Raw genomic sequence first — 27,770 nt, 5'->3', positions numbered from 1 at the left:
AAGTTTTTAATGAAAATAGTATAATGTAGAAGAATTAAATTAGAATGTATACAGTGGCACCCACTAGGTTAAAATGTGGTCCTTTGTTCAATTTGAATAGATTGCGTTCTTTTATATTATATCAGTTTATATAGGAATTTTTTAAAGATGTTATAAAAATAATCAGTTTTATTTTTAAAAAATAACCCATGAAAGGAAAGCTGTTTGGAAAGTGATGAAATAAAGTGGCTTCTGGTGCTCTTAACACACAGATGGTAAGAGGATTGGACAACTGATCAGAAGGAGATTACAGGGGTTGCTTTGCTGGCACTGGATGCAGGACTCTTACATTGCTTATAGACAGATCCAGGTCACAGGCCTAGGTTGCAGTACACTACTAGTACAGCAGGATTTGTGGCTTCAGCAGAGGGAGGACCTTGGTAACAGTTCCAGGACAGAAAAGAGTGTTTCTGGATACTCCCAGACTGCAGGATAGGCCATGAAAGTCATAAACACACCTCTCTTTAAATCCTACCAACTTGGAAAAACTAAAAATTACTGACATCCATGACCTGTTTCCTCCTCCATTCCCTCTTTCCTACCCTCCCAGCCCAACTAGCTCTGAAAACATCTGCACAAAAAACTGAAACTTGGGACAGTCCCTCTTCAACCTAGGAGCAGAGTATTACCATAAAGTTACAAGTCAAGAAATAAGCCAGAAAAATGAGCAAACAACAACAAAAAAGGACCTGATATTAGAAAGTTATTGTGGTAACAAGGAAGATCAAAACATAAAACCAAAAGGAGACAAGAAAGGGAAATGTGCTATATCCAAACCCTCAAAGAAAAATGTAAATTAGTCTCAGGTTCAACAAGAATTTATAGAAGAGTTCAAAAAGAATTTTAAAAATCAAATAAGATGTATGTTTTCTAGGGGAGAGTAGAGCTAAGATGGCAGAGTAAAGGCACCAACTCCTCCAACCTCATTCCCCAGATTGTTCCAAATTCCTTTAAATCATGATTCTAAACAAATTTTAGAGCATCAGAACACCCTAAAAGATGGAGTAGAACATTTTCCAGCAGAAAAAGTCTGTGACAATAGGATGGGAGTCCAGCATGCAGTCGTGGTGCAAGCCACACCATTGCATTCTCTGGCTCTGGCCCCATGACAGCAAAGCAGGAACAGGTCTAGAGATGTCTGAATCAGCATCAGTACTGGTGGCTTCCAGACCTCTCAGCCCAGAAACAACAGAGGATTTGGAAGGTTAGTAGAAAAGATTTGTGGCAACAGGGTGGGAATGTAGCATGCAGTCCTAGCACCATGCCAGCATAGGCCAGGCCCGAGTGCCAGCAAAGTAGGACTCTGTTGCTTTAGCACGCTATATTTTGAATGGCAGGGACACTCCTAATAGTTCCAGGGCAGAAAAGAGTGCTTGTGGTCATGTCCCTAGAAGAATCTCTGAAAACAGCAGCACAAAATCCCTGTAGCTTGGAACAATGCACTCTTCACTCTGGAAACAGAGTCCTACTTTAACAAAGTGTTAAAAGCTGAGTAATAGGCTAGGAAAATGAGCAGAGAACAACAAAAATTTCTGACCATAGAAAGTTACTACAGTGACAAGGAAGATCAAAACACACACTCAGAAGAAGGTAACAAAAGTCAAAGCTCCTACATCCAAAGCCTCCAAAAATAGTAATAATTGGGCTCAGGCCATGGAAGAACTCAAAAGGAATTTTGAAAATTAAATAAGAGAGATGGAAGAAAAAAATAGGAAAAGAACTGAGAATGATGCAAAAGGAAATACAAAAAAACTAATGAGGAGAAGAATACCTTAAAAAGCAAAATTGGCCAAATGGGAAAGGAGATAAAATAGCTTGCTGAGGAAAATAATTCTTTTTTTTTTTAGAGATTTTTTTTTTTTTTAATAGCCTTTTATTTACAGGATATATGCATGGGTAACTTTACAGCATTAACAATTGCCAAACCTCTTGTTCCAATTTTTCACCTCTTACCCCCCACCCCCTACCCCCTCCCCTAGATGGCAGGATGACCAGTAGATGTTAAATATATTAAAATATAAATTAGATACACAATAAGTATACATGACCAAAACGTTATTTTGCTGTACAAAAAGAATCAGACTCTGAAATATTGTACAATTAGCTTGTGAAGGAAATCAAAAATGCAGGTGTGCATAAATATAGGGATTGGGAATTCAATGTAATGGTTTTTAGTCATCTCCCAGAGTTCTTTTTCTGGGCATAGCTGGTTCAGTTCATTACTGCTCCATTGGAAATGATTTGGTTGATCTCGTTGCTGAGGATGGCCTGGTCCATCAGAACTGGTCATCATATAGTATTGTTGTTGAAGTATATAATGATCTCCTGGTCCTGCTCATTTCACTCAGCATCAGTTCATGTAAGTCTCTACAGGCCTTTCTGAAATTATCCTGTTGGTCATTTCTTACAGAACAGTAATATTCCATAATATTCATATACCACAATTTATTCAGCCATTCTCCAACTGATGGACATCCATTCAGTTGAGGAAAATAATTCTTTAAAAATTATAATTGAGCAAATGGAAGTTAATGGCTTCATGAGAAATCAAAATACAATAAAGCAAAACCAAAAAGAAAAAAAAAGGAAAACAGAAAAAAAAATTAGAAATATCTCATTAGAAAAACAACTGACCTGGAAAATAGATTCTAGAGAGATAATTTTTTTTTTAATTAAAGCTTTTTATTTTTCAAAACATATGCATGAGCAATTCTTCAACATTAGCCCTTACAAAACTTTGTGTTCCAATTCCCCCCCTTTCCCCCACGCCTTCCTCTAGATGACAAGTAGTCCAATATATGTTAAACATGGTAGAAATATATGTTAAATCCAATTACATATTATGTATAATGATCTCCTGGTTCTGCTCATTTTACTTAGCATCAGTCCATGTAAGTCTCTCCAGGCCTGTCTGAAGTAATCTTCTTGGTCGGTTTTTATAGAACAGTAATATTCCATAACATTCATATACCATAATTCATTCAGTTATTCTCTAATAAGGTGATGAGCACCTATTCATTTTCCAGTTTCTTGCCACTTCAAAAAGGGCCGCCACAAATATTTTGTACATATGGGTTCCTATCCCTCCTTTAAGATCTCTTTGGGATACAGGCCCAGTAGAAATACTGCTGGATCAAGGATATGCACAGTTTGATAACTTTTTGAATATAGTTCCAAATTGCTCTCCAGAATATTTGGATCCATTCACAGCTCCATCAATAATAGTGACCCAGTTTTCCCACATTCCCTCCAACATTCATCATTATCTTTTCCTGTCATCTAACCCAGTCTGAGATGTGTAGAAGTATCTCAGAGTTGTTTTAATTTGCAAGAGATAATTTCAAAACTATTGGTGTCTCTGAAAGTCATGATCACAAAAAGTCTTGACATCATCTTTTAAGAAATTATCAAGGAAAACTGTTCTGATATTCCAGAACTACAGGGTAAAATAGAAATGGAAAGAACACATCTAACACCTTCTGAAAGAGATACCAAAATGAAAACTCCTAGGAATATCATAGCTAAATTCTAGAACTTCAGGTCAAGGAGAAAATATTGCAAGCATCCAGAAAGAAACAATTCAAGTATAGTGGAGCTACAGTCAAGATAACACAAGATTTAGCAGCTTCTACATTAAAAGACAGGGGGCTTGGTATATGATATTCTAGTGGAGTGGAGCTAGGATTACAATCAAGAATCACTTATCTAGCAAAACTGAATGTAATCCTTAATTCTTCAGGGGAAAGGGGGGATATTCAGTGAAATAGAGGGTTTTTCAGGCATTCATGATGAAAAGACTAGAGCTAAATGGAAAGTTTAATTTTTCAAATATAGGACATTGGAGCATCTTCAGAAAAGTGATATAAGGGATTTGATAAGGTTTATCTGTTTGTATTCCTACATGGAAGGATGATACTTGTAACTCATTAGAACTTTCTTATTATGGCATTTTGAAAGAGTATATATAGATAGAGGACACAGGTATGAATTGCATATGAAAAGATAACATTTTTTTTTTTTAATGATGAAATTAAGGGGTGAGAGAGGAATGTACTGGGAGAAAAGGAAAGGGAGAAGTGGAATGCTGTAAATTATCTGTCATAAAGAGGCAAGAAAAAAAGTTTTAAAGTGGAGAGGAAGGGGAGAGGACTGAGGAGTGCATGAACCTTACTCTCATCAGAATTGACTCAAAAAGGAAATAACATACACATTCAAAATGGGTATAGAATTCTATCTTACCCTGCTGGAAAATAGGAGGGAAATGAGATACAGGAAGGGGGAGGAGAGTGGTAAAAGAGAGAGCATATTGGGGGAGAGAGTGGTCAGTAGCAAAACACTTTTGAGAACAGACAGGGTGAAAGGAGAGAGAATCGAATAAATGGGGGAGATACAGCACAATTGTAACTGTAAAAAGAATTTTGAATCAAGTCTTTCTAATAAGACTTTATTTCTCAAACATAGAAGGTATTGAGTCAAATTTATAAAAATAAGAGCCATGTCCCAGTTGATATGTGATCAAAAAATATTTATGCCCAAAGAGCTATAAATTCATGCATATCCTTTGATCTAATAATACCACTACTAGGTATGAATACCAAAAGAGATTTTAAAAAAAAAAAAAAAAAAAGGAAAAGGACTGATAGGTACAAAAATATTTGTTACAGCTCTCTTCTCAGGGAAATTGGGGAATGGCTGAATATATTATGGCATGTGATTATCATGGAATATTATTTTTCTATGGAATTGATGAGCAGGTTGCTGTCATATAAACAAACTTGGAAAGTCCTCCATGAACAGGCAAAGTGAAATTTACGGTATAGAAAGTAATAGTAATATTCTGGGATGACCAACTGTAAATGACTTTGCTATTCTCAGTAGTACCATGATCCACTCAAATAAGAGAGATAGAGGGGGAAAATGGGAACAGAAATTTTGAGTGATACAAAAAAAAATTATGCAAAAAGAGTCAACAGCTTGGTAAAAGAAGCTCAGAAAATAAAAAAATAACAACTTAAAGAAAAAGATTCCTTAAAAAGTAGAATTGACCAAATGGGAAAAGAAATTACAGAAGAAAAAATTGCTTTAAAATTATGACTTTATGAGATATCAAGAAACAATAAAATTACATCAAAAGAATGAAAAAAATTGAAGAAAATGTGAATTATCTCTAGAAAAACAATTGACTAGAAAATAGATCAAGAAGGGATAATTTAACAACTAAGATGAATGAATAGCTCAAAAGATAGTTTCTGGGTAATTAATAATTACTAAATAGGCTAGCTGATAATAAATTTATGTTCATTGATTTCACTTAATAATCAAAGACAAAACTATATGAATACTTCAGTATCTTGGGGAAAGAGTGCCCCAATAGGTGAATATCAACTCTAATTTGTGAACGTTTAATGAGGAGGTAGACTTTCAGATGAGATGAAGTGAAAGCCTTCAGCTTTTCCTGCTAATAATGGTGCCTTCATCATAAGACTCAGTTTTCTCAAAACTACTCTGATTGTTTTTCTTCTTTATGAGCTGGATTGTCCTAAATTCCAATAGAATTGATGCTTTGGAGCTTGAAATCACCTAGATTAGATTCTGTTTACATTCTAAACTAAAGTAAGGGTTCTTAGTTGGGTGGGATCCCAGCCAAGATTGCCATAGAGCATGTTCTTGGAAGATTTGGACCATCTCATTTATCAGCAGTGTCCTTCAGAGATTGACTGCTTTATAGGGATTGCTCTTAGAGGAAATAAAAAGCCTTACTCCTAGTTAATAATGAGTTATTAGTTAAGTAAAAAATGGTAATTTCTCTCAGTATTATTGGACTACTTGAAAACCAAAATCATAAAAAAAAAAAAAAAAAAAAAAAAAAAAAGCCTAAACATCACCTTTTAAGAAATTATCAAGGAAAACTGCCCTGGATATCTTAGAACCAGAGAGTAAAATAGAAATTGAAAGAATCCACCAATCACTCCCTAAAATAGATCTCCAAATAAAAACTTAAAGAAATATTATTGCTAAGTTCCAGAACTCCCAGACAGAGGAGAAAATATTGGGAATAGCAAAAAATAAGCAATTTATATTATCATGGAGCCACAGTCAGGATAACACAGGATCTAGCAGCTCTACATTAAAAAATCATAGGGCTTGGAATATGATATTCTAGAAAGTAAAGGAGCTAAGATTACAAGTAACACTCAGTGAAACAAAATATAATAATCCTTCAGGGAGAAAATGGATCTTCAATGAAATCAAGAACTTTCAAACATTCTTGATGAAAAGACCAGAGCTGGACAGAAAATCTGATTTTCAGATATAAGAATCAAGAAAAGCTAAGAAGATTAAACAAGAAAAATAAGTTTTATAAGGTAAAAAAAATAGAAAAATATAAGATTAAACTATTTATATTCTTACACAGGGAGATGATACGTGTAGCTCTTAAGAACTTTATCACTATTAGAGCAGTTGGGATATAACAAGACAGAGAATGCATGACATTTGACTATGATGGGTGATATCTAAAAAAATAAAATTAAGAAGGAAATGTACTGAGAAAAGATAAAAATGTGAGAGGTAACATAGGATAAATTATCTCATATAATAGATATGTAGGAGAATTTTTACAGTGGAGGGGAAGATGAGTAACTTGGAATTGGCTTAAAGAAAGAATAACATAGTTGGGTATAGAAATTCATTCCTACAAGGAAGTAGGAAGGTATGAGAATAAGAGAAGGGGAGAATAAGTGATAGAAGGGAAGACAGATTGGGGGAAAGGGTAGACAGAAGCAAGACACTTTTGAGAAAGCACAGAGTGAAAGAAGACAGAGAGAGAGAGAAATGGGGGTAAATGGGATAGGAAAAATATACAGGAATCATTATTGTGAAGAAAAAAATTTACAACAGGTTTCTCTGATAAAGCCCTCATTTCTCAAATATATGGGAAAACTGAATCAAAATTTTAGATCTATAAGTCATTCTCCAATTGATAAGTGCTGAATGAACTATGAAGGCTAAGTATAAGCAGTTTTCGGATGAAGGAGTTAAAGTGATCTATACTAATATGAAAAAAAAATGTTCTAAATCACTATTGATCAAAGAAATTCAAGTTAAAAACAATTCTGAGATACTACCCCCCCACATCTATGAAAGAAAAGGAAAATAATGAATCATTGGAGAAGATGTGGAAAAAATTGAGACACTAATATGCTGTTGATGCAATGATGAACTGATTCACTTTAGAGAGCAGTTTGGAACAATGTTTTAAGGGCTTATAAAATTTTAAAATCTTGCTTGTTAGGTGAATATTCCAAAGAGATTTAAAAAAAAAAGGAAAAGAGCCCATGAGTACAAAAATACTCATAACAGCTCTTTTCGTGGTGGCACAAAATTGGAAATTGAGGGGATGCATATCAGTTGGGAAATGACTGAACAAATTGTGGTGGAATACTATAGTGATATAAGAATAATGAGCAGATGCCTTCAGACAAACCTGGAAAGACTTACACAAACTGATACAAAATGAAATGAACAGAATCAGGAAAACATTGTAAACAATAACAGCAACAATGTATAATGATCAACTTTGAAAGACTTAGCTATTATCGGCAATACAGTAATGTAAGATAGTTCTGAAGGACTTGTGATGAAAAATACTATTTCAGAAAAAAAGAACTGATGGCATCTGCAGGCAAATCAAAGCATACTTTTTAAAAACTTATTTCTGTTTTTTTGTTGTTGTTTTGTATTTTCTTTTATAACACGACTAATGTGGAAATATGTTTTTCATTACTATAGAAATATAAACTATTTCTAATTGCTTTTCTTCTTAAAGAAGGGAGGAGAGGGAGGAAAAGAGAAAAATTGAAACTAAAAAAATTTTTTTAAGCATTGTTAAAATTGTTTTTAACAGGGAAAAAAATAATAAATAAAAATGATAAAATATTAAATAGACATTTAACATTAAACATCAATAATGATAACCCAAGAAAGAGAAAAATTATAAAATAATATGGGTGTAGAACATAGGATACTTACATATTATTGTGAACCATTAGTATAGGACTTTCTCCTGACAGAGTACTTCAATTGACATTTAAGCTAAAAGAGGAATTGAAATTTTTCTTGGTGATAATATTGAATATGAAATATTCATTTTGTAACAGATTTCCTCTGAAATAATTGGTGCATATTTTTGAAATATTAAAATAATTTAAGATATTTATATTCATACTTTGATCCAGAAAGACAGTAGCTTAATTTATGAGAGTTGGAGCCATAGATAATATGGAAAACCTATACTGAAAGGGAAATAGAAAAAAATATTGACCTGCTTATTAATTACTAGATTCATCTATGGTTCTCATTTTATTTTAAATACATATTTCTAAATGTGACTGGATATGGCATACTTTTGCTATTATCATCATCACAACAAGCATTTATATAGTACTTTAGGTTCTCAAAGCATTGTACTAAATATTAACTCATTTGATTTTCACAACAATCCTGAAAGATGGGTAATATTATTATCCCCATTTTAGAGATGAGGTTACCTCTGACACAGGTTTATTGATTTTTTTCCTGTCATCTTAGCCAATCTGAGAGTTGTGTAATGGTACTTCAGAGTTGTCTTAATTTGCATTTCTTTAATCAATAATGATTTAGAGCAACTTTTCATATGACTAGAAATAGCTTTAGCTTTTTCATCTGAAAATTGTCTGTTCATATCCTTTGGCCATTTATCAATTGGAGAATGGCTTGAATTCTTTTTTCCCCCAGTTTATGTCTTCCTTTTTAATTTTGTCTGCATTGGTTTTGTTTGTACAAAAACTTTTTTTTTTTTTTTTTTTTTTTTTTGTTGGTGGCGGTAGTGGTGGTGGTGTTTGTTTGCAAGTTTGGGTTAAGTGACTTGTCCCGGATCACACAGCTAGGAAGTATTAAGTGTCTATCACACAGCTAGGAAGTATTAAGTGTCTGAGGCCAGATTTGAACTGAGATCCTGAACAGGAGGATTTTTGCCTTCAGGGCTGGTGCTCTCTCTACTGTGCCATCTAGCTGTCCCTGTTCAAAAACTTTTTAAATTAATGTAATCAAAATGATCCATTTTTGCATTCAAGTTCTTCTTTGGCCATAAATTCGTTACTTCTCCATAGATCTGAGAGATAAACTGTCCTTTGTTCTTCTAATATCACTTTTTATGTCTAAATCATGAACCCCATTTCAATCTTATCTTGTTATAAGGTGTTAGGTATGAGTCAATGCCTAGTTTCTACCATGCTAATTTCCAATTTTCCCAGCAGTTTTTGTCAAATAGTGAGTCTTGTCACAAAAGCTGAGGTCTTTGGATTTGTTAAACACTAGATTACTGAAGCCATTTACTACTTTGTCCAGTGAACCCAACCTATTCCACTGATTTACTGCTCTTATTTCTTAGCCAGTATCAAATGGTTTTGATAACTGCTGCTTTATAATATAGTTTTAGGTCTGATACAGCTAGCTCACCTTCATTTGCATTTTATTTCATTAATTTCCTTGAGATTCTTGACCTTTTGTTCTTCCAGATGAACTTTGCTATCATTTTTTCTAGATCTATAAAATAATTTCTTGGGAGTTTGATTGGTATGGCACTGAATAAATAGATTAATTTAGATAATATTGTCATTTTTATTGTATTAGTTCTGCCTACCCATGAGCACTTGATATTTGCCCAAGAGATTAGATCTGACTTTATTTGTGTGGAAATCGTTTTGTAATTGTGTTCATATAGTTCTTGATTTTGCCTTGGCAGGTAGATTCCCAAATATTTTTTATTATCTACATTTATTTTAAAGGGAATTTCTCTTTGTATCTCTTGCTGTTAGACTTTGTTGGTAACATATAAAAATGCTTTTGATTTATGTGGATTTATTTTGTATCTTACAACTTTGCTAAAGTTATGAATTGTTTCAGGTAATTTTTAGTTGATTCTCTAGGATTTTCTAAGTATACCATCATATCATCTGTAAAGAGTGATAATTCAGTTTCCTCCTTACCTAGTCTAATTCATTTAATTGCTTTTTCTTCTCTTATTACCAAAGCTAACATTTCTAATACACTATTGAATAGTAATGGTGATAATGGGCAACCTTATTGCACTACTGATCTTATTGGGAATGGTTCTAATTTATCTAGGTTATTATTGGGGTTTTTTTATAGCAAGATATCCTTTTCCTATACATCTTTCTTAGATTTGCGAAAGCAGAACAATACTTTACATGTGTCTGAGATATAGGGTTTGTATCTTAATATCTATTCCTTTTTCATTTTTCTTTTTATTGGTCAGTAGTTGACACAAAAATAGTACAATTTTATTTTGAAATAGAAATTTTGATACTCCTGTCTTTATTTTATCTTCCTATTGGATAAAAAAAAAAGCACTGTATCAATTAACATAGCTTCATCCTTAGAGGTATTCTTAATTTCTGCTCCTTCCAGTGTTAAATAAGATTAAAGACAGCAGTTGTCCTTACTCGAGCTCACATAATTGAATCTCCCAGGTGATTATCTTAAAAATAAAATATTTTAGAGATTCCAGGAGAATATAAAAATGGTACATCTGCCAATTTTGTAGGCTTATGACAAATTCCTATTGCCATCTTATCTTTCTCTTCTTGAGAATTATTATCTACTGCCTTCACCAGCCTTTTCCACTTTCCATTTTTGGTATAACACTTTTTAAAGATTGCTGCTCTAGAGTTTTGTTGAATATATATAATACATATATTAATTTGAGGGGAAAATAGACAAGAGTCTTCAGGACTGATGATATGCAAAGAGCAGCCTTTTTTTTTCCCTTTGTAATGAGCTGGAAGCCAGGAGACCTGATTTTTTTTATCTTTTTTTTCATCCTACATACTGTGATATTGCTCAAGTTGCTTAACTCTTCTGGGTATCAGCTTCTTCAACTGTAAAACAAAGTGGCTTCATTCTGGAAGTCCCCTTCTGCCTCTAAAAGTATATAATTCTCTGAATCCATTTCTTAAAAATGTTAAACACAAAGTATTCTCTCCATTTCACTTAATAGTTTTCTGCCCCGGGTTTATATCATTTGTCTCTGAGGCTCTGACTTTCTCTTTTCTTTCTTATACTTGTTTCACTTGTCTTTTCTTCCATACATGCATATCTATTCCCACTAAACTCTGATAATACTCTTTAAGGTATTTCTCTCTAAGATATTAAATACGTTCTTTAGCAATAGACATGCATGTATCTGTCTTTCAACTACCAGACTTCCTGAGTTTGGAGGTACTGACACTTCTGTCCATTGATTATATATGCATATGTACACACACACACACACACACACACACACACCTCTCACAATATTCTTGTCTCCAAGTCTTTTTTATTTCCAATTTATCTCTCCCTATTTTGTGTTGCTATTTTCCTTATAGGAAACACATATTGTGCTTAAGGATATTCTGAAATTGATAGACAAGGTGATATTAGTTGATATTTTCATGGGATAAGACATAATAAAAATAGACATTAAATTTGTTTTATGTCCTATTATAGACATGTCTTAAATTGGTCATTTACTTAACAAAGTAAATTTACTTTTTCTTTTTTTTTACTGATTTTAAATCTAACTTTTTATCCCCTACAGCAGAGTTGCCTAACTTGCCTCTGTACCTAAATTTTATTGAGAAGTGTTTAACAAAATAAATAAAACAATACAACATAGATAATGCTATTTTGTGATTTTCTAAAGATATGTGTAGTGGGCAAGGATTTATTTTTTGAGTTTGATACCATGATCCACCTTCATGTTACTTCTGCCACATTTAGTATTGTAGATACTGACCTATTTAGAGAGTTGTAAAGGAAAATAACTTATTTGTAAAAATTGAAAAAAAATTCTCTATTTGTATTTCAGTCTGAAAACCTGGAAAATACAGTTATCATACCAGATATCAAATTGCATAGCAATCCATCTGCTTTCAACGTTTATTGCAATGTACGCCATTGTGTTCTGGAGTGGCAGAAGAAGGAAATATCATTGGCAGCTGCATCAAAGAGTTCTGTGCAGAGTGGTGACTCAGATAGTGATGAAGAAGAAGAATCCAGAGAGCCCCCTGTCAAGCTTCCCAAGGTAAATTACCTTAAATTCTCTTGAGAAACATACTTGATTTACCATCATATGTACAAGTTTATTTTATTTCTGTAAAGTTGACTTTCACATATGTAATAGATATAGCCTTGAAGCTAGTTAATAGATAAGGTAGAATCAACAACCTGTGAGAAATTATTTCCTTTAGAAATGACATACATTTAATAGATTACATAAAAGTTTGGATTCTTGGCAATAAATAGGTAAGGCAAATGACTCACACAGAAATTAGATATGTAAGGTTATATTTTTCAAGTAAAACTGTCAGTCAAACTTAATACAAAGATATTCAGATAATAAAGCATTCTGGAATTGATAACTACAGTCAGAGAACATGCTTGATTTTATGTGGTATGGAAAATATTGGTTACATTGAAGAAGATTAGGTAAGAAGGGCTTATGGATTATGAAGGTCCTTAATGCCAAATACAGTACTGTTGATCCTGTAGGTAATATTGAGCCATTTAAGTATTGAATAAGGAAATAATGTAGTCAGACTGATGCTTTACAAAGTTTGGAAGGGGATGAATTTGAGTAGGGACAGATTCAGGGCAGAGAGATCCATTATAAGGCTCTTCTAGTTATTAAACTAAGAATATTGAGGACCTAAGAAGTGTAATGGCTGGACAAGTGGGGAAAATGGGATATGTGCATGAGAATAAAAAGAAAAGGAAACAATCTGACAACTGATTGGATGTGTGAAGGCATGTGAAAGAGTCCATCATGACAGCAGGGTTTTAAGCTTAGGTGACTAGAAGAATGGTGATAGTTTCAACTGTTCTAGGAAAGTTGAGGAAAGAACAAGCACCTACTATGTGCCACGCACTATGCTTAGCACTTTTACAAATACTATCTCATTCGATCCTAACGGTAACTACTAAGTAGCTGAGACTGGATTTGAATTTAGGTCTTCCTGTCTTTAGACTCAGTGCTCTATCTAATGTACTATGAGGTGCCCCCAGAAACTAGGAGACAATGTGATTGAAGGGGAAAGATGGCAAGTTTTGTTTTGGATGTATTAAGTGTCTCTGGGTGACTTACTGTTGGAATCCTTACAAAGTATTAAGTCATTAGAATTGATAGAGACAATAATTATCTAATTTAGCATGATTCAATATGATTGATCTGATCCAACAAGGAGATATTATGGGCCAGAACTTGAAACAAGGTACTAAGTGGAATTGAGGAGACAGTGTTTAAATCTAGTTTAGAATTGATTTAATCCTACAACAAATAATGGTTTCCCAGTGATATAATGATTGGTGTATACTCAGTGTACAGCATATAAGCAAGAAGCTCTCAGTGTCAAAGAGCACTCTGGGAGATTGAGAAGCCACGAGTCAGAGTTGAACTAGAGGTAGAAGCTTGAAGAGCTAAAAGACAAGCTGCAAGAGCTCTTGGAACCAAGGAGGGAGAGAGGCCTCTAAGAAAGCTACCTGGGCCCAAGGAAAGAGACAAGACTTGGAAGGAGAAAATAAACGTTTGGATTTTAACAGCTGGCTGCATTTGGAGTGATTATTATTTGGAACTGAAACTAAGGCTGCCTCCAGAAAATCTCCCCAAGAAACCTGCTCCCAGAAAGAACGATCATATTATATAAAAGAAGAGAAACAACACAACTTAATTTGAAATATCTGATTTCAAATCAGGAAATAGACTAGGGCTATATAGGTATGAAAATAATTTGTACAAAGATAATTTAACCTATGGAAGTTGATGACATCAAAAGTGACAGAGTTTAGAGAGAAGAGGGTCCAAGAAAGAGTCTTAGTGGATAAGCAAATTGGTAATTATATCATGGATAAAGATCCAGGAAAATAGGCTGACAAGGAGCAATTAGATGACAGAACCAGAAGAGTCACAAAAACCCAGAGTTTCTTCTTAAGAAGGTGATCAACAGTATCAGATGTGGCAAAGACATCAGGAAGGATGGGATCATTCAGATTGACAATGAGTTTGGTAGCCATAGAGAAGATAGTTTCAGTTGAATAATGAGGTCAGAAGCTAGTTTGCAGAAACCAAAAGAAGACAGAAAATCATTTGTAGACAGTTTTTTCAAGGAATTTAGCAGAAAAGAAGAGGAGAAAGAAAGAATAATATTTGACTAGCCTAGTCCAGTTTACAAGGATTTTTCCAGAATAGGCCATGATTTTAGATGATAGGGAGAAAGAAAGAAAGTAGATAAGAAGAGGTAGAAGAGAGACAGGGGATAGGAGAAAGTGGTAGAGGCAGTCTGCTGTCAAATATAAGAAGAGATGGAGCCATGGAAACACATAGAGATGTTGGTCTTATTGGGCAGATAGGACTCACCTCATCAGAAACCAAAACAAAGGAAGTGATAGAAAGAGATAAGAAGGTTTCACAAAGATATGACATGAAGAGGAAAGAGGAGCTAATGATAATTGGTCTTACTTTGGGGAAGGGATATAAAGTATTAATCAAAGTCCTCAGTAGAGAGGGTCAGGAGTATAGCAGTATAGGTAGATTAAGGAGAAAATAAATTTGGGAGAAGTTTTAGTAAGTGGGATATAAAATGCCAGGTGGGAGTAGAACCTAGTTCAAATTAGATAGCATAAATTTGAAATGGATTCCAGATTTATTGCGGAACATGTGAGGAAAAGTGAAAGTGACAGATTATAATGAGTGATCTAGGATTAAAGTTTGGCAAGTCCTGATCAGCAATAAAATAAGCAGATAAAGGCTTCAGGAGTAGAGGATAGTGCAGAGTCGAGGTGATTCTTCAAGGGAAGAGTGGAAATGGGATTAAATTTAGCTAGAGTAAGATTGATAAGCACTGGATAGTACTGAGAAATAGAGGATTTGGAAGTTTGGTGAGTAGGAAGAGTATGAGGCGTGAGACCTAAGAGAGAGAAGAAAAGATAAGATAAAAGACTTATGAGATCAAGTCAGAAAGATCTGATTTCAAATCCATTCTCAGGTATCCCTGAGCAAGTCATTTAACCTCTGTCTTGCAGGATTATTATGAGATCAAATGAGATGATATTTGTAAAATATATATTACAGTTTCTGAAACACAATAGATGTTTAATAAATGCTTATTACTTCCCTTATCAGACAAAGAAAAGTAAAAGTTCTTAAATACTTGTGGATATGGCAGGATTAAGGTCATGGCCAGCCCTTTGTATAGCTTAAGGGAGAGTAGAGGAATAGGAATGAGAGTTGAGTAGACTAAGAAACTAGGAAGTTAAAGATACCTGTCATTGTATTCTAAAATGAGGGAAGAAGTTGATGTGTAAAGGCATGCATGCAGACACTGAAGTCAGAGGAGCTCATGGAGATTACAACTGCATATAAAGAAGCCATTATCAATATGGTCGTTTTAAGACTCATGCTGAAATTTCCACAAATATCATCTGGTGGGAAGGAAATACCTGAATTCAGTTGAATGTTTTTTCATTTAAAGATTGGCTAAAGCAAGTGTTCAAAACGATAATGTCTTCTCTGCTTATGTACTTAGGAACTTAAAGAGCTAGAAATAGTACCCAAACTATCTGATGTCTGTTTTAGCATTTCATCTACTATGCTATAAGAATTGTTGCCATTTGGAGAATACTCTTAGAAGTTCTCTACTTAAGTGAATTTTCACGTATATTTTCCATCTTTGTATGAGGGAATTCATTCTTAAGAATAACATCCAAACATTTATTTATTTTGGGAGAAACTAAGTATTTAAGCTTTATATATCTAATTTTGCTTCTATGTAGTAGAGATCTTAATTAGCTGAATCATTGTATTCAATTTGCCGTGTGTGTGTGTGTATTCCTAGTGTATTTTATAGTAGATGCTTATTAATTGCTTGTTGATTAATTCATCCTGGGTATCACATTTTAAGAGATGCATGGGCAAATTGGAATCTATCAAGAAATTGATAAAAAATCTGAAAAACATATCTTAGAAATATGGTAGGGGCTTTTCAGTTTTGAAAGCAGAGAACAAGAGGTGAGGGAGCAATGGCAACTTTTTTAAAAATACAAATACAGCTATCATATCTAGTTATTAATTAGACTTTATTCTTTGTAGCTCCTGACAGCAAGATTTGGGGATTTAGACCTTATTGACCCTTAATCACATTCTTGTTTAGCCATCTCCTTCATTTGCAATTTGTCTAACCTTCACTGGTAACTCCAGTTGTCTGACTTTCACTAATCTATAATAATGTTTTAATACCTGAGTCTTCTTGATTCCCTAGCTAAAAGAGCCACACATTTCTGAAATTAATTTCCTTTTCCAGTTGCTGCTATTATATATTGGTTGCTCAGTTCTTGTAGCTGTTTCTTCCCTTTTTTTTCCTTTCTGTGCCAAATATTTCTACACATTCCATACCCTAGGATTTATTTACAAGTGTTTGTTCACTCCTCATCTCCATTTCCTAGAATCCTTATTTCTTTAAGGGTCAATTCAGGTTTAGGTTTTACCTACTTTGTGAAGCCTTCTTTGTTTTCCCCAGTTGTTAATTCTCTTCTCTTCTTACCCGCCCTCCTCCTCTCCTGTCTCTCTAATCTTTTCCCTCCTCTATTTGTGTACATGTTGTGTTTCCATGGTGGAATGTGAAGCACTGTTTATTTTTGTCTTTTTGAAAGTAGCACAGTGCTTTATAGGTGAATTTATAGAGCATTTATTAAGTACTTACTATATTACAAGCATTGTGTAATTGCTGGGGATGCAAATGAAAGCAAGTAAAACAGTCCTTGCCCTTGAGGAACTTAGAACATAGAAAAAGATGGAATGATAGCCCTCTTCCCTTTCTAGCTACATGATTTTCAAATGTTTATGCTCATGGACATCCAAAGGAATCCTAGTAGATCCTCTCCCATTTACTTCCTTCCTTTCCTTCTATATATCCAATCAGTTGTTGGCAAATCTTGTCACCTCTATATTCATAACATTTCTTAAATCTGTCCCTTTTTCTCCCATTTCCAGCATCCTTCTTATACTTCTCTCATACAATTAAAAGTAGTCTCTTAATTGGTTTCTGTGCTTCATTTCTACTTCTTTCAGTTCATTCTCCATACAATGACTAAAATGATTTTCCTGAAGTATATCTGACCATCTCCAGGATAATATCTTAACTTCTTTTTTGACATTTAAAACCCTTCATAGCTCTTGTTTGACATTTAAAACTCTTCGTAATTTGGTCCCGTCTAACCTTTCCATCCTTATTGTGTTGTGTTCTCCTTCATACACTCTATAGTTCAGTCAAAATGGCTTTTTTGCTGTTCCTGACTTGACTCCATCTTCCACCTCCTTGTTTTTGCATTTTATTTCCCAAGTAAGGAATATACTTCTTGACCATCTCTTTAGATTCTTGGTTTCTTTCAAGATCCAAGTGCCACCTTTTATTTGGTTCCTTTTCTGTTTTTTTCAACTAGTAATGACTTTCCTATAAGGTTGCATTGTATGTGTTTTATATGTGCTTTCTTATGTATTTGTTGTACTCACTTCCATGTTAAATTGTAAACTCCTTAAGGATTTAATTTTTGTCTTTGTATCTTTAGTTAATGGGTTATCTTAGGTCCTCAGTGAATGATTGTTTTATTGATAGATTCTTGATTTTTTCCCCTGCTTCATACTAGTGTCTTATCATTTGCTACTTCTTGAATCTTGTCACCATGACATTTCTTGCATTTATCATCTGTTACTCAGAGACAGTGTTTTAGTTTAGGAGTTTTATATCTCTCACATCCATTATTGTAATATATTCTTGAATGCCTTGATTGTTTCAGTTTCTCCACTCTTCAATTTATTTTTCACAGTTGTTAAAATAATCTTAAGATTTGCTCTAAAATTTTTAGTGGTTCCAATTGCCTCTAGAATAAAACACAAATAGCGTGGGAGTACTTCTGACAGTGCCTCATACATAGTAGATACTTTAATAAGTGCTAGTTGATTGACTGGCATTTAAAATCATCTGCAATCTCAGTACTACTTTTGATGAGGTTGAGAAGGGATCCCAAAAGATTGGGGGTCACAGACTAGTGTCAGGAGGTGTCTAAAAGGAATTTGCAGGCTTGAGCCGATATCCAAGTCAAGGTGCAAAGTTTATTATAATTGTAACTCCAATTGAAGCGGGCTAAAGTCCAAGAGTGTAGCAAAGAACCCGGAGCAAAGAGACAAAATTATCCAGTTTGTATCATTGATAAGCTAATTTTCTGGCCTAGAGATACGACTGAGGAGCAGTCTCAGGAAATTGATTATCACTAACTAGCTAGACCTAGGACTATCCTAAGGTCAGAAATCTTTAGAATCATTGACCGACAAGATTGTTAGCACAATAGTATCCTAAGGTTAGAGAGTCTCAGGATTACTGATATATCTTCCCTAAAGTTTAAGGGAAGAAATATTATTATATTCTTAGGTCAGAAGACTTTTACAGTCATTGACAGAACAATAGCATTCTTAGATCAGGGATCTTCAGGATCATATTTCAAAGCTAGAAGATTTAAATTCACTGACAGATTGTTAGAACAGGAGCACCCTAAGATCAAGGGACCTTGCTGTTTCCACTAGAAGCTATTTTACATAACTTTCACTTCTAGAATTTCTCTTATTCTTATAATCTATATCTTCCCCCTAAACCATACTTGTTGTTTGTTCCAAAGATTTAGCATTTCATCTTTTCTTTCTTTGTCTTTGAAAAAAACTATTCCCATTCTACATTTACCACTTAGAATTCTTTATCCTCGAAGCTCAGCACAGGTACTCTCTCCTATACAAAGTTTTTCTATCCTGTCAGGTGTTAGTGCTATTCCTTCCCCAATTATTTTCTATTCTGTAAATTGTTTATCTTTATTATAGAATATATACAGACAAGAGTGTTTTGTTTTTTGTTTTTGTGGCCTTAGCACCTACCATGGTATTTTGGGCAAGTAATGTGCATCTTGTGTGCATTGAATCATCCTGTGCTGTAGTCTCTTTTCAGGACTTTCACCATCCTGGTCATAATCTTTGTTATACACTTCACTTTGTAATTGACCTTTCTTAAAATTTGACAGCCTGAACTGAAACAATACTTCCAGTATGATATGACCAATATAGTAGGATCATTACTTTTCTCTATACACCTTTTATTATATTGTCTGATATGATTTGATTATAGTGTCACACTGTGGACTCATGTAGAGTTTATAGCCTACTAAAACCCCAGGAGTTTATTTATCCCTTTCTTTAAACAGATGGTTTTTGTGAAGTTAATTGTTTTGAACTCAAGTGTACAATATACATGTATTCCTCTTAAATTCTATCTTAATAGATTTTTCCCATTGTTCCAGTATTTCACCTTTTAAAAAAATTCTCTATTAAATTTATTGAAATTGTCTTATAAGTTCTTTGAAATGTTAGTGTGTTAATAAAAATAATTACTAGAAAAAGGATTTTTGTCACATCTTTATTGAATCAGGCAGACCACTAGGTGATTTAGTGGACAAAGCACTGGATATAGCCAGGAAGACTCCATTTATATTTTCCTTGAAACAATAGTTATGAGACCTTAGTCAAGTCATTTAACCTCTCTCTCTGTTTCCTTTTGTAGAAGGATACTAAAAGTATAAATACCCTTAGGTTGTTATAAGGATAAAATGAGATGATATTTGTAAAGTGCTTTGCAAATCTTAAAGTAGTTGGTGGTAGTAGTGATAATAGTTATTGTAGTAGAAGTAGTAATCCATATACCGTATGTCTGTTTCCATATAACAGTTTTTCCCAGTTATGTTTATGCTATTCTCCTTTATTTATATTTCCTCCTCAGCTAAAGATCCTTTTTAGCACTTGGATCATATGCTACATATAAACTGTCCAATCTGGGAAATTTTTCCAACTGCTTCATAATTATTCTAGCTGAAATTTATTATATGAATTTAATAATTCTTTTCAATTACTGATTCTGATTTAAGTTGATAAGGCCTAATGTCATATAAGGCTTGATGCCCTGCTTTGGGGATAGTTTCAGTCTAGAAGCTAAATTTGGATAGCAGCTAGTTTTTTTAATACAGTAGTTTGTTACCTCTTTCATTATAGAATGTTATAGATTGCCTGTTCCCTATTTGCTCTGAACTTATCATGACTTCATTGAGGGCCGGATAACTTTCATTATAACTCCAGAGATGACCAACTTGGTCTTTCATAGTGAAAAAGGAAAATAAGTGTCATTAGTAATAGCTTTCTTTTGTTCTTTTTAAGCTGTCAAGTTCTCACATAGAAGCAGTGTCATGTAACTTGAAGATATTAGGAAAGTGTATTTGTATAACTTAGTATCTTAGGATAGATTTGCTGAGTTTTTTCAGCCTTGAATCATCCAATTGATGGTTTAGAAATGGTATTGTCATGTGACCGTGAGATATCAAGGAGAAAGAAAGTACATGTATTAGAAAAAATGGGATTTTCACCTCTATATTAACAAGTATCAATTATCCTTAAATTCCCTTTCTTACTTCAAATCTCCAAGTCACTTATTCCTCTACATGAGGAAAAACCTATCTGATAACCAGTTCTTGCCACTTTGCTTCAGATTCTGCAAATTCTTTTAATTTGATAACTACCCATTTTAGGGTAACTTTGTTAAGAAAATCAGTATCTCTGTTCTGTTTAGCACCCTTTTGCCCCTACAAACTAAATAAATGTTTTCTAGCTCTCGTTTTAGGAGTATGACTAAATTATCATAGAGGGAAAAAGGGAATTGCAACTAAGAGGAAAGAGCAGTGCTGTGGAGTCTTTCCTTCAGAGAGGACCATTTTGTCCATTATATGATCTACTATGTAAGAGTAATAACAGCATAATTAAATTCTGTATTCTTTTTAGAGAACATATACCAAAGAAATTTATTCAGATTCACGTATTAAGTCCTACAGAAATTAATTGAGCAAAATTGAAAGATAGTAGTAAGGTCAAAAACTCACAAGAAGACTAGAAGCTTTTTAAGTATACCAGAATAAATTACAGATCTGATTGAAAAACAAGACAAACTAAAAATATAGGCAGTTGAGGAGGGGAGGAAAAACACCAATTTATTTGCTCATCCCCAACAGTTATCAATCAACCAAAACCCATTTATCATTTTTTTTTTTTTTTTTTTTTTTTTGGTCCAAAGGGACCAAAGAAAATACCTTTGAGAAAATTAAAGGACAATTTAAGTGAACAGAATAAAGATTACCTATACAATAATCGGGTGCAAATAGGGAAATAGACCTATAAAGTACTTAAGTACTACTTTTTCAAGTAATGAACAAATCCTTTAAAAAAAAAAAAGCACTCTAATTTCATAATGTTCCATTTAAACATAGCTTCCAAGATAGAACATATTATTCCATGTAACTTGATTTATTCTGGATATCTGAGAGGGGCCCTTGAGAACTACAAATGTAATAGAATACTGAGTATTTGATCTCCACTTTGTATGGACAACCCAGGAAATTTTTCATTGAACTTCCAATAAGGTATTGTTCATATTTTTGCCCATGATATATAATACAAAGTATAGGTTAATTTCCCTGTCTAGTTAAGAAAGTGAAAGCGTGAACTAACATTTCTCTACTTCAAGTTAATAAAAATAAAGTTTCCTAATAGAATGGAGGAACTTCAACAAGAAAAATAAAGGATCAAAATAATCCAGAGGCGTACAAGATATAATCTCAGTAAGGAGGATAAAGATAGAATATGGATCCATTTAATATTTGGTGTTACTTAAAATGTTTGAAGGCCAATTAAGTGTTCTCAGTGGATAGGTTGATAGGCCTATAGTCAGGAAGATTCATGTTCCAGTTTTGTGACCCTGGAATAGTCATTTAACCTTATTTGCCTTAGTTTCTTATCTGTAAAATGAACTGGAGAAGGAATTGGCAAACTAGTATCTCTATTAAGAAAACCCTCAATGGGATAATCATATACAACTGGAACAAAAATTTAAAAAAATTTTTAAGAAAGTTCAGGAGCACCGAATTAGAAACTCCTACCCTAAACAGTGTGCAGTTTAAAGGACAACATCTAAGGAAGGAGTTTATTGTTTCACAGTTAGGTGGTGTGGTGCCGGGACTGGAGGCAGGAAGAATTCCCTGTTCACATATGACCTCAGACACTTGTTAGCTGTGTGACTTGGAAGGTCACTTAATATCTGCCTTCCTCAGTTTCCTTAACTGTAAAATCATGGATAATAGTCATGCCTACCTCATAGGGTAGTTGTGAGAGTAGAATGACATAATATTTGTATAGCACTTAGCACAGGGTCTGGCACATAATAGGTGCTTAATAATGCTTGTCTTCCTTTTCTTCCCATTCTTTTCCTCCTGCTTCAAGTGATAATGATGTTGTTCCAAAGGTGTTACCAGAAGAAAGATCATGCAGTAATTGAGGCAGAAGAGACAGATGAGTAGTAATGGTTGGTGGTTATTCTTTGTTAAGGATATTAAAAGTCATCATTTGTCATTATGACATAAGGATTTTCGAGTTGTGCTTTCTTTCCATGGAATATGTGAATGCATAAATGAATGAAAAAGCATTAACTACATATTATTTGCTAGACAATGTACTAAGTGGTAAAGATACAAATACAAAAGTGAGACAGTTCTTGCACTCAAGGAGCTTACATTTCGGCAGGGTAAGACCTATAGCATACATATCAGGGGATGGTTGAAGGAAATTTCTGTCTAGGGAGTCAAAGGGATGGTGTGCAGAATTATAGATGGTCATTTGGGTTTCAGGTGCCCAGATGGCAAGCGATAAAAAGTAGATGAAAAGAAGAAAGGAAGCCACAAAAGTAGTAGAATGTCAGCAGAAAAGACAAATCATTTATAGAAGATGGAATCCAGCAACAAATTTATGTCCCCAGCTTTCTGTATACAAGTGTACTAAGATGGGTCCTCTTGGGATTATTAGGAGTGAACCATATGCTTGTGAGTGAAATATAACTATGAAAGGACTAGGTATGTGTTTTACAGAAGGAAACAGAATAGATAAAATGGGAGCAAAAGTGTAGAATTGCATATTAATAAGATATATCCATGTTAGAAAAATATATTAATCAAAGACTAGGGGAATGGTAGGATAATACAGGAAATCTGTACCATTGGAGGTAGAAATAAAAACAACATTGTTAAGAAACTATAATTATAGATTGTCTTGACAAAAGAAGGAAGTAGAGTACAAAACATGTTGAAATGGCTTTGACTTTAGCAGTAATAAGCTACTTGAATTATCTGGGCAAACTTGAAATCATTGCCTCTGCTTCCCTTCCTCTTACTCTCTTCTATTCTTTGGAAAGGTTTCTAACTCATTCAAATGAAATTGCTCTCTCCAAACTTACCAGTCATCTCTTAATTGCCAAATTGAATCACATTTTCTCAGTACTTCTTGACCTTTCTGAAGTTATTGACACAGTCTACCACTCTCTTCTTGAAACTCTCTTCTCTTTAGGTTTTTGTGGCACTGCTTTTTCCTAGTTTTCTTCCTTCCTTTGACCACTGCTTCTTACTCTCTTTTACTAAATCTTCAGCTAAGTCTTCGCCACTAAGATTGGTCCTGAAGGCTCTATCTTGGATCCTTGAATCTTTGCTATATATTATTTCACTTGATGATCTTCACTATATACTATTTCACTTGGTGATCATATCAGTTATTATTTCTATGTTGATGACTCTCAGATCTACTTATTCAAACCTGACCTCTCTCCTAATTTCCATTCTTATTTTTTCAGCTGCCTGAGCAAAATGTCCCACTGATATCTTAAATTCAGAATGTTCAAAGGTGAACTCATATTTTCCCTCAAACTTTTCCCTTTTTTCTGAAATTTCTATTATTGGCAAGGTTACTGCCATTTTCCCAATCTCACAGACATTCCTAGATGTCATCCTCAGTTCCTCACTTTCACTCATCTCCCCATCCAGTCACTATCACAGCCCAGTCATGTTATTTCTGCCTTCATAAGGAATATGCCATGTTGCCTCCATGCATCAGGGAGGGTGTTTGCATCTCATTCTATATGCAGACTTATTTTTTTCCTGTCTCCTTAGAATTGGGAAGAAGCCTTTATGATTTATCAGAGATGGATAACAGATAAAATATTTTTTAAGAGTTACTAAACATTGCCAAGGGATTGTTAGAGTATTTCACATTTCGTGAATTAATTCTGGGTGAGGAAGTACATACTGAAATCTTAAATCATGTTATGAGACAGAACAAAAGGAAAGTTGGCTTCAAGTAGGCAGGTATGAGATAGCTCACCTCTTCTCTACCCCCACCCCCCAAATAAAGGCCATCAAAAAATTGGACAACAAATTATGCAAAACTAGTTCATTCTCATTTTGAATAGCTGATACAGCCCTGATCAGAGCACATCAAGTAAAGCATTAAAAAAAATCAAGAGAAAGGATGCTAAAATTATTAGAGACAAATTATCACAGATTTTATAAAGAACAGATTATTCTCTTGTTTAGCAGATCCTGAAATATTCACTTTAATAAGGATTGTTGAAATCAAAAGAAATAAATTTAGGACATAACACAGAATCCTTAACACAAGAGGCAGGAAACTTGAAATTTTGTTTCCTTCAAGATACAGAACAGTTAGAAAATATAATTAAGTTAATAGAAACACAGTGTTAAGGGAAACAAAGATGTTAGATATGTTTTTTTTGCGCTTGTAACTGAAAGTGTGTGCACTTTAAAAAAAATTACCTTATGAAGCTATTGTCAGAAACTACAAAGCTAGTGTGGCCTTGCAACAGAGTTATAGTTCTTTGAAACATATGGGTGGTTTCAGAGGAACTGCCATGTAACCACCGGAAATGCCATTTTAAAATAATAAATTTGTAGGGCATTTGGTTAGTATCATAATTTTTCTATAGTAAATAGCACTTTTAAATATTATGCTTTGAATGAAATTTTCAAACAAAATAGAGGAAATTAAAATGAGGGTTGTTATTTTTCCAATTTTCCAAGATTTCCAATTTTTCCAACTATATTTAGTTTTTAAAGTCTTTAAGTTTTTTGGGTTTTTTTTTTTTTTAAGTTTTTAAGACCTCCTTTATAGATAGCATAGCAGAGTGGAATGTGCGCTGAACTTAAAATCAGTAAACAGCAGGGTTTTTAATTCTGCACCTATTGAGTGCATGTCATTTTACCCTCTTGAACTTTGGTTCCTTAATCTTTAGGATGGGCATCTAATATTTATACCACCTCTCCTAAGAGGTTGCTCTACAGAAGTTCTTGGTAAACACCAGATCACTGTGTAAATGCTATTTTTTTTATTGTATAGCAGGTATCTTTGGAGGCATAAGAATTGTCAAATAAAGATCCCATACTACTCACAAATGTCCTCATTAATATTAGAATTGTTGAAGTACAAGTACATTGTTCAAGTACAAAAGGTGAATGAATAACTGGAATAAAATTTCATGGGATATTCAGGTGAACATTTTTTGAAGTAGAATCATGATATACGTCATCCTTAAAAAAATTTTCATGGGAGAATTGCTGAAGGTGATTCCCACTTATTTTTTCATTCTCTCTATATACATGCATACATATAGACATACCTCTATATAGCTTTGGATTTTGTTCACAACTTGCAATTAGCATCTTGATCACATGTTGTTATTGCATTGTAGGTAAGAATCATGAAGTACTACCCACAAATAAAAAAAGAGCAATGGATGAATGTAGGTTTTTGAGAAAACCATGGCAATTACTGTGAGTGGCTTCTTGGTTTAACTCCAAAGTGAGAGATTTCCTTAGTCTTGAATTTCAATTACTGCTTTTTATTGGTCTCAGTACCTTGACACCAGATAATTCTGTTAAGGAAATGCTTTTGCCAAGTGAAGTGCTCAAGAACTATTTATTTGCAGGCTTATTATAACTTTATGTACCTTATGTATATTTTTATCTCAATTAGATCATTGAAGTTGGACTTTGTGAAGTTTTTGAGTTGATCAAAGAGACACGGTTTTCTCATCCATCCCTGTGTCTTAGGAGTCTGCAAGCTCTGCTTAATGTGTTGCAGGGTCAACAGCCAGAAGGCCTTCAATCAGAACCACCTGAGGTTCTTGGTAAGATCTCATATTTGTTGATGAGTGATTTATTTAATTAAGTATTTGCTCAATACTTACATAATAAGTACACATAATAGTGTGAAATGTCATCTCTGATTAATTTGTTGACAGAAAAAAAGAAGGCTTAAAGACTTTCTTCTTTCATTATTGTCACTTGAGTGCTGTTTAAAACCCATAATTTAGATATAGAAAATGGTTTTTTTGGTAAGAATTGTTGATAAAACTAATATAGATATCCATATATAACTCTTAAAACTTGGATTAGTTATTAATATTTAAACTTCTCACCAAAACTTTTTTTTAAAACCAGAACTATTAACAGAAGTAAAATAGGACTAATACAAATTTTGATTTTTCTCTCCAACTCAGGTTAGCATTAGTGTGATGGAGTAAGGTCACTTTTTTAAATGGAAAGAGAAAGAAGTGAGGGACTAGAATTATCTACACATTAATGATGTAGAGACATTGTTGAATTTAGAGTCAGAAGACCTAGATTCAAATTCTGCTTTGAGGCTCATCTCAAGTGTCCTCTTGTACCCAAGATCTATCCAAGTCCCTTCAGTGCTCTTTTTCTACCCTGAAATCATTTTGTATGCATTTCATTTTTTATTTATTTATTGTGCATGTTTTTCTTCCTGTAGACTAAGCTATTTGAGGTCAGGGACTGCTTTGTTTTTGTTTTGTGACCCCAATACCTGGGGACACAGTAGATAGAACATGTAATTAATGCTGATTGAATGAATAAATTAATGAATAGCACTTAAACTAAGTTTTCTCATCTGTAAAATGAAAGAGAAGGACTGCTTAACTTGTCTGTTTCCAGGACCAAATAAAATCTACGATCCTCCGATTGTATACCTAAGAATCGTCAGTTGATAATTCTATAATCAAGGCTAAAAAAAATTGGTAACCTTAAAGAATAGAGGTTACCAATTTTTTTAAGCCTTGATTATAGAATTATGCTTAAAGAATAGAAGCATAAATAGAAGCACAACTTCTGAATTGGTTTTCTCCTCCTGTTGACCTTGTCAATCATTCATTATGTGCAAGACATCTAATATAAATGTTACAGAAGGAAACATGAGGCTTTGAAAATAAGTTGCTCGTTGTTAGCTTGTTTAATAAAGTTAATTCTGTTTATTCTTCTCCCAGATCAGTTTCATCTTTGGCTCTTCTTTTCCTCTCTTCATCCATTCTGTTATACATGTTCATCTGCCAGTATTTTTTTTACTTGTAGCTATCCCTTTCTTTCCCCCCACAACTACTTCATACCTGGACTTCACACCTCTTTTCACTGGTCTCTTTCTTTACACTCCTGTGAGAAGACAGTACAGCATAGAATATAAGATTTGGAGTCAAGAAGACCCAGGTTCACATCCTGCAATAGGTACACTGATTAACTTTCTGAGCCTTAGTATTTTCATCTATAAGACTATTATCAAAATAGCTGAAGTACCTATTCACAGAGATGCTTTGAAGGTTAAATGAGATAAAATATATAAAGCATTTTGAAGATTTTAGGATGTGTAGATC

General features: G+C 33.7%; 1 protein-coding gene across 2 annotated transcripts in view; it reads left to right on the top strand.

Annotated features, from left to right (window-relative positions):
- The window catches only part of MYCBP2 (MYC binding protein 2), a 312,149-nt gene that overhangs the window by 47,902 nt on the left and 236,477 nt on the right, over positions 1 to 27,770 (top strand). For both annotated transcript variants that reach the window (XM_031958523.1, XM_031958522.1), the window contains 2 exons: positions 11,951 to 12,166; positions 26,081 to 26,234. In XM_031958523.1, the coding sequence (XP_031814383.1) occupies positions 11,951 to 12,166; positions 26,081 to 26,234 (370 nt within the window). The remainder of the gene's footprint in view (positions 1 to 11,950; positions 12,167 to 26,080; positions 26,235 to 27,770) is intronic.

This window comes from Sarcophilus harrisii, chromosome 3, assembly GCF_902635505.1.
Source record: "Sarcophilus harrisii chromosome 3, mSarHar1.11, whole genome shotgun sequence".
NCBI classification, from domain to species: domain Eukaryota; kingdom Metazoa; phylum Chordata; class Mammalia; order Dasyuromorphia; family Dasyuridae; genus Sarcophilus; species Sarcophilus harrisii.
This window is presented reverse-complemented; position numbering and strand designations above follow the sequence as displayed.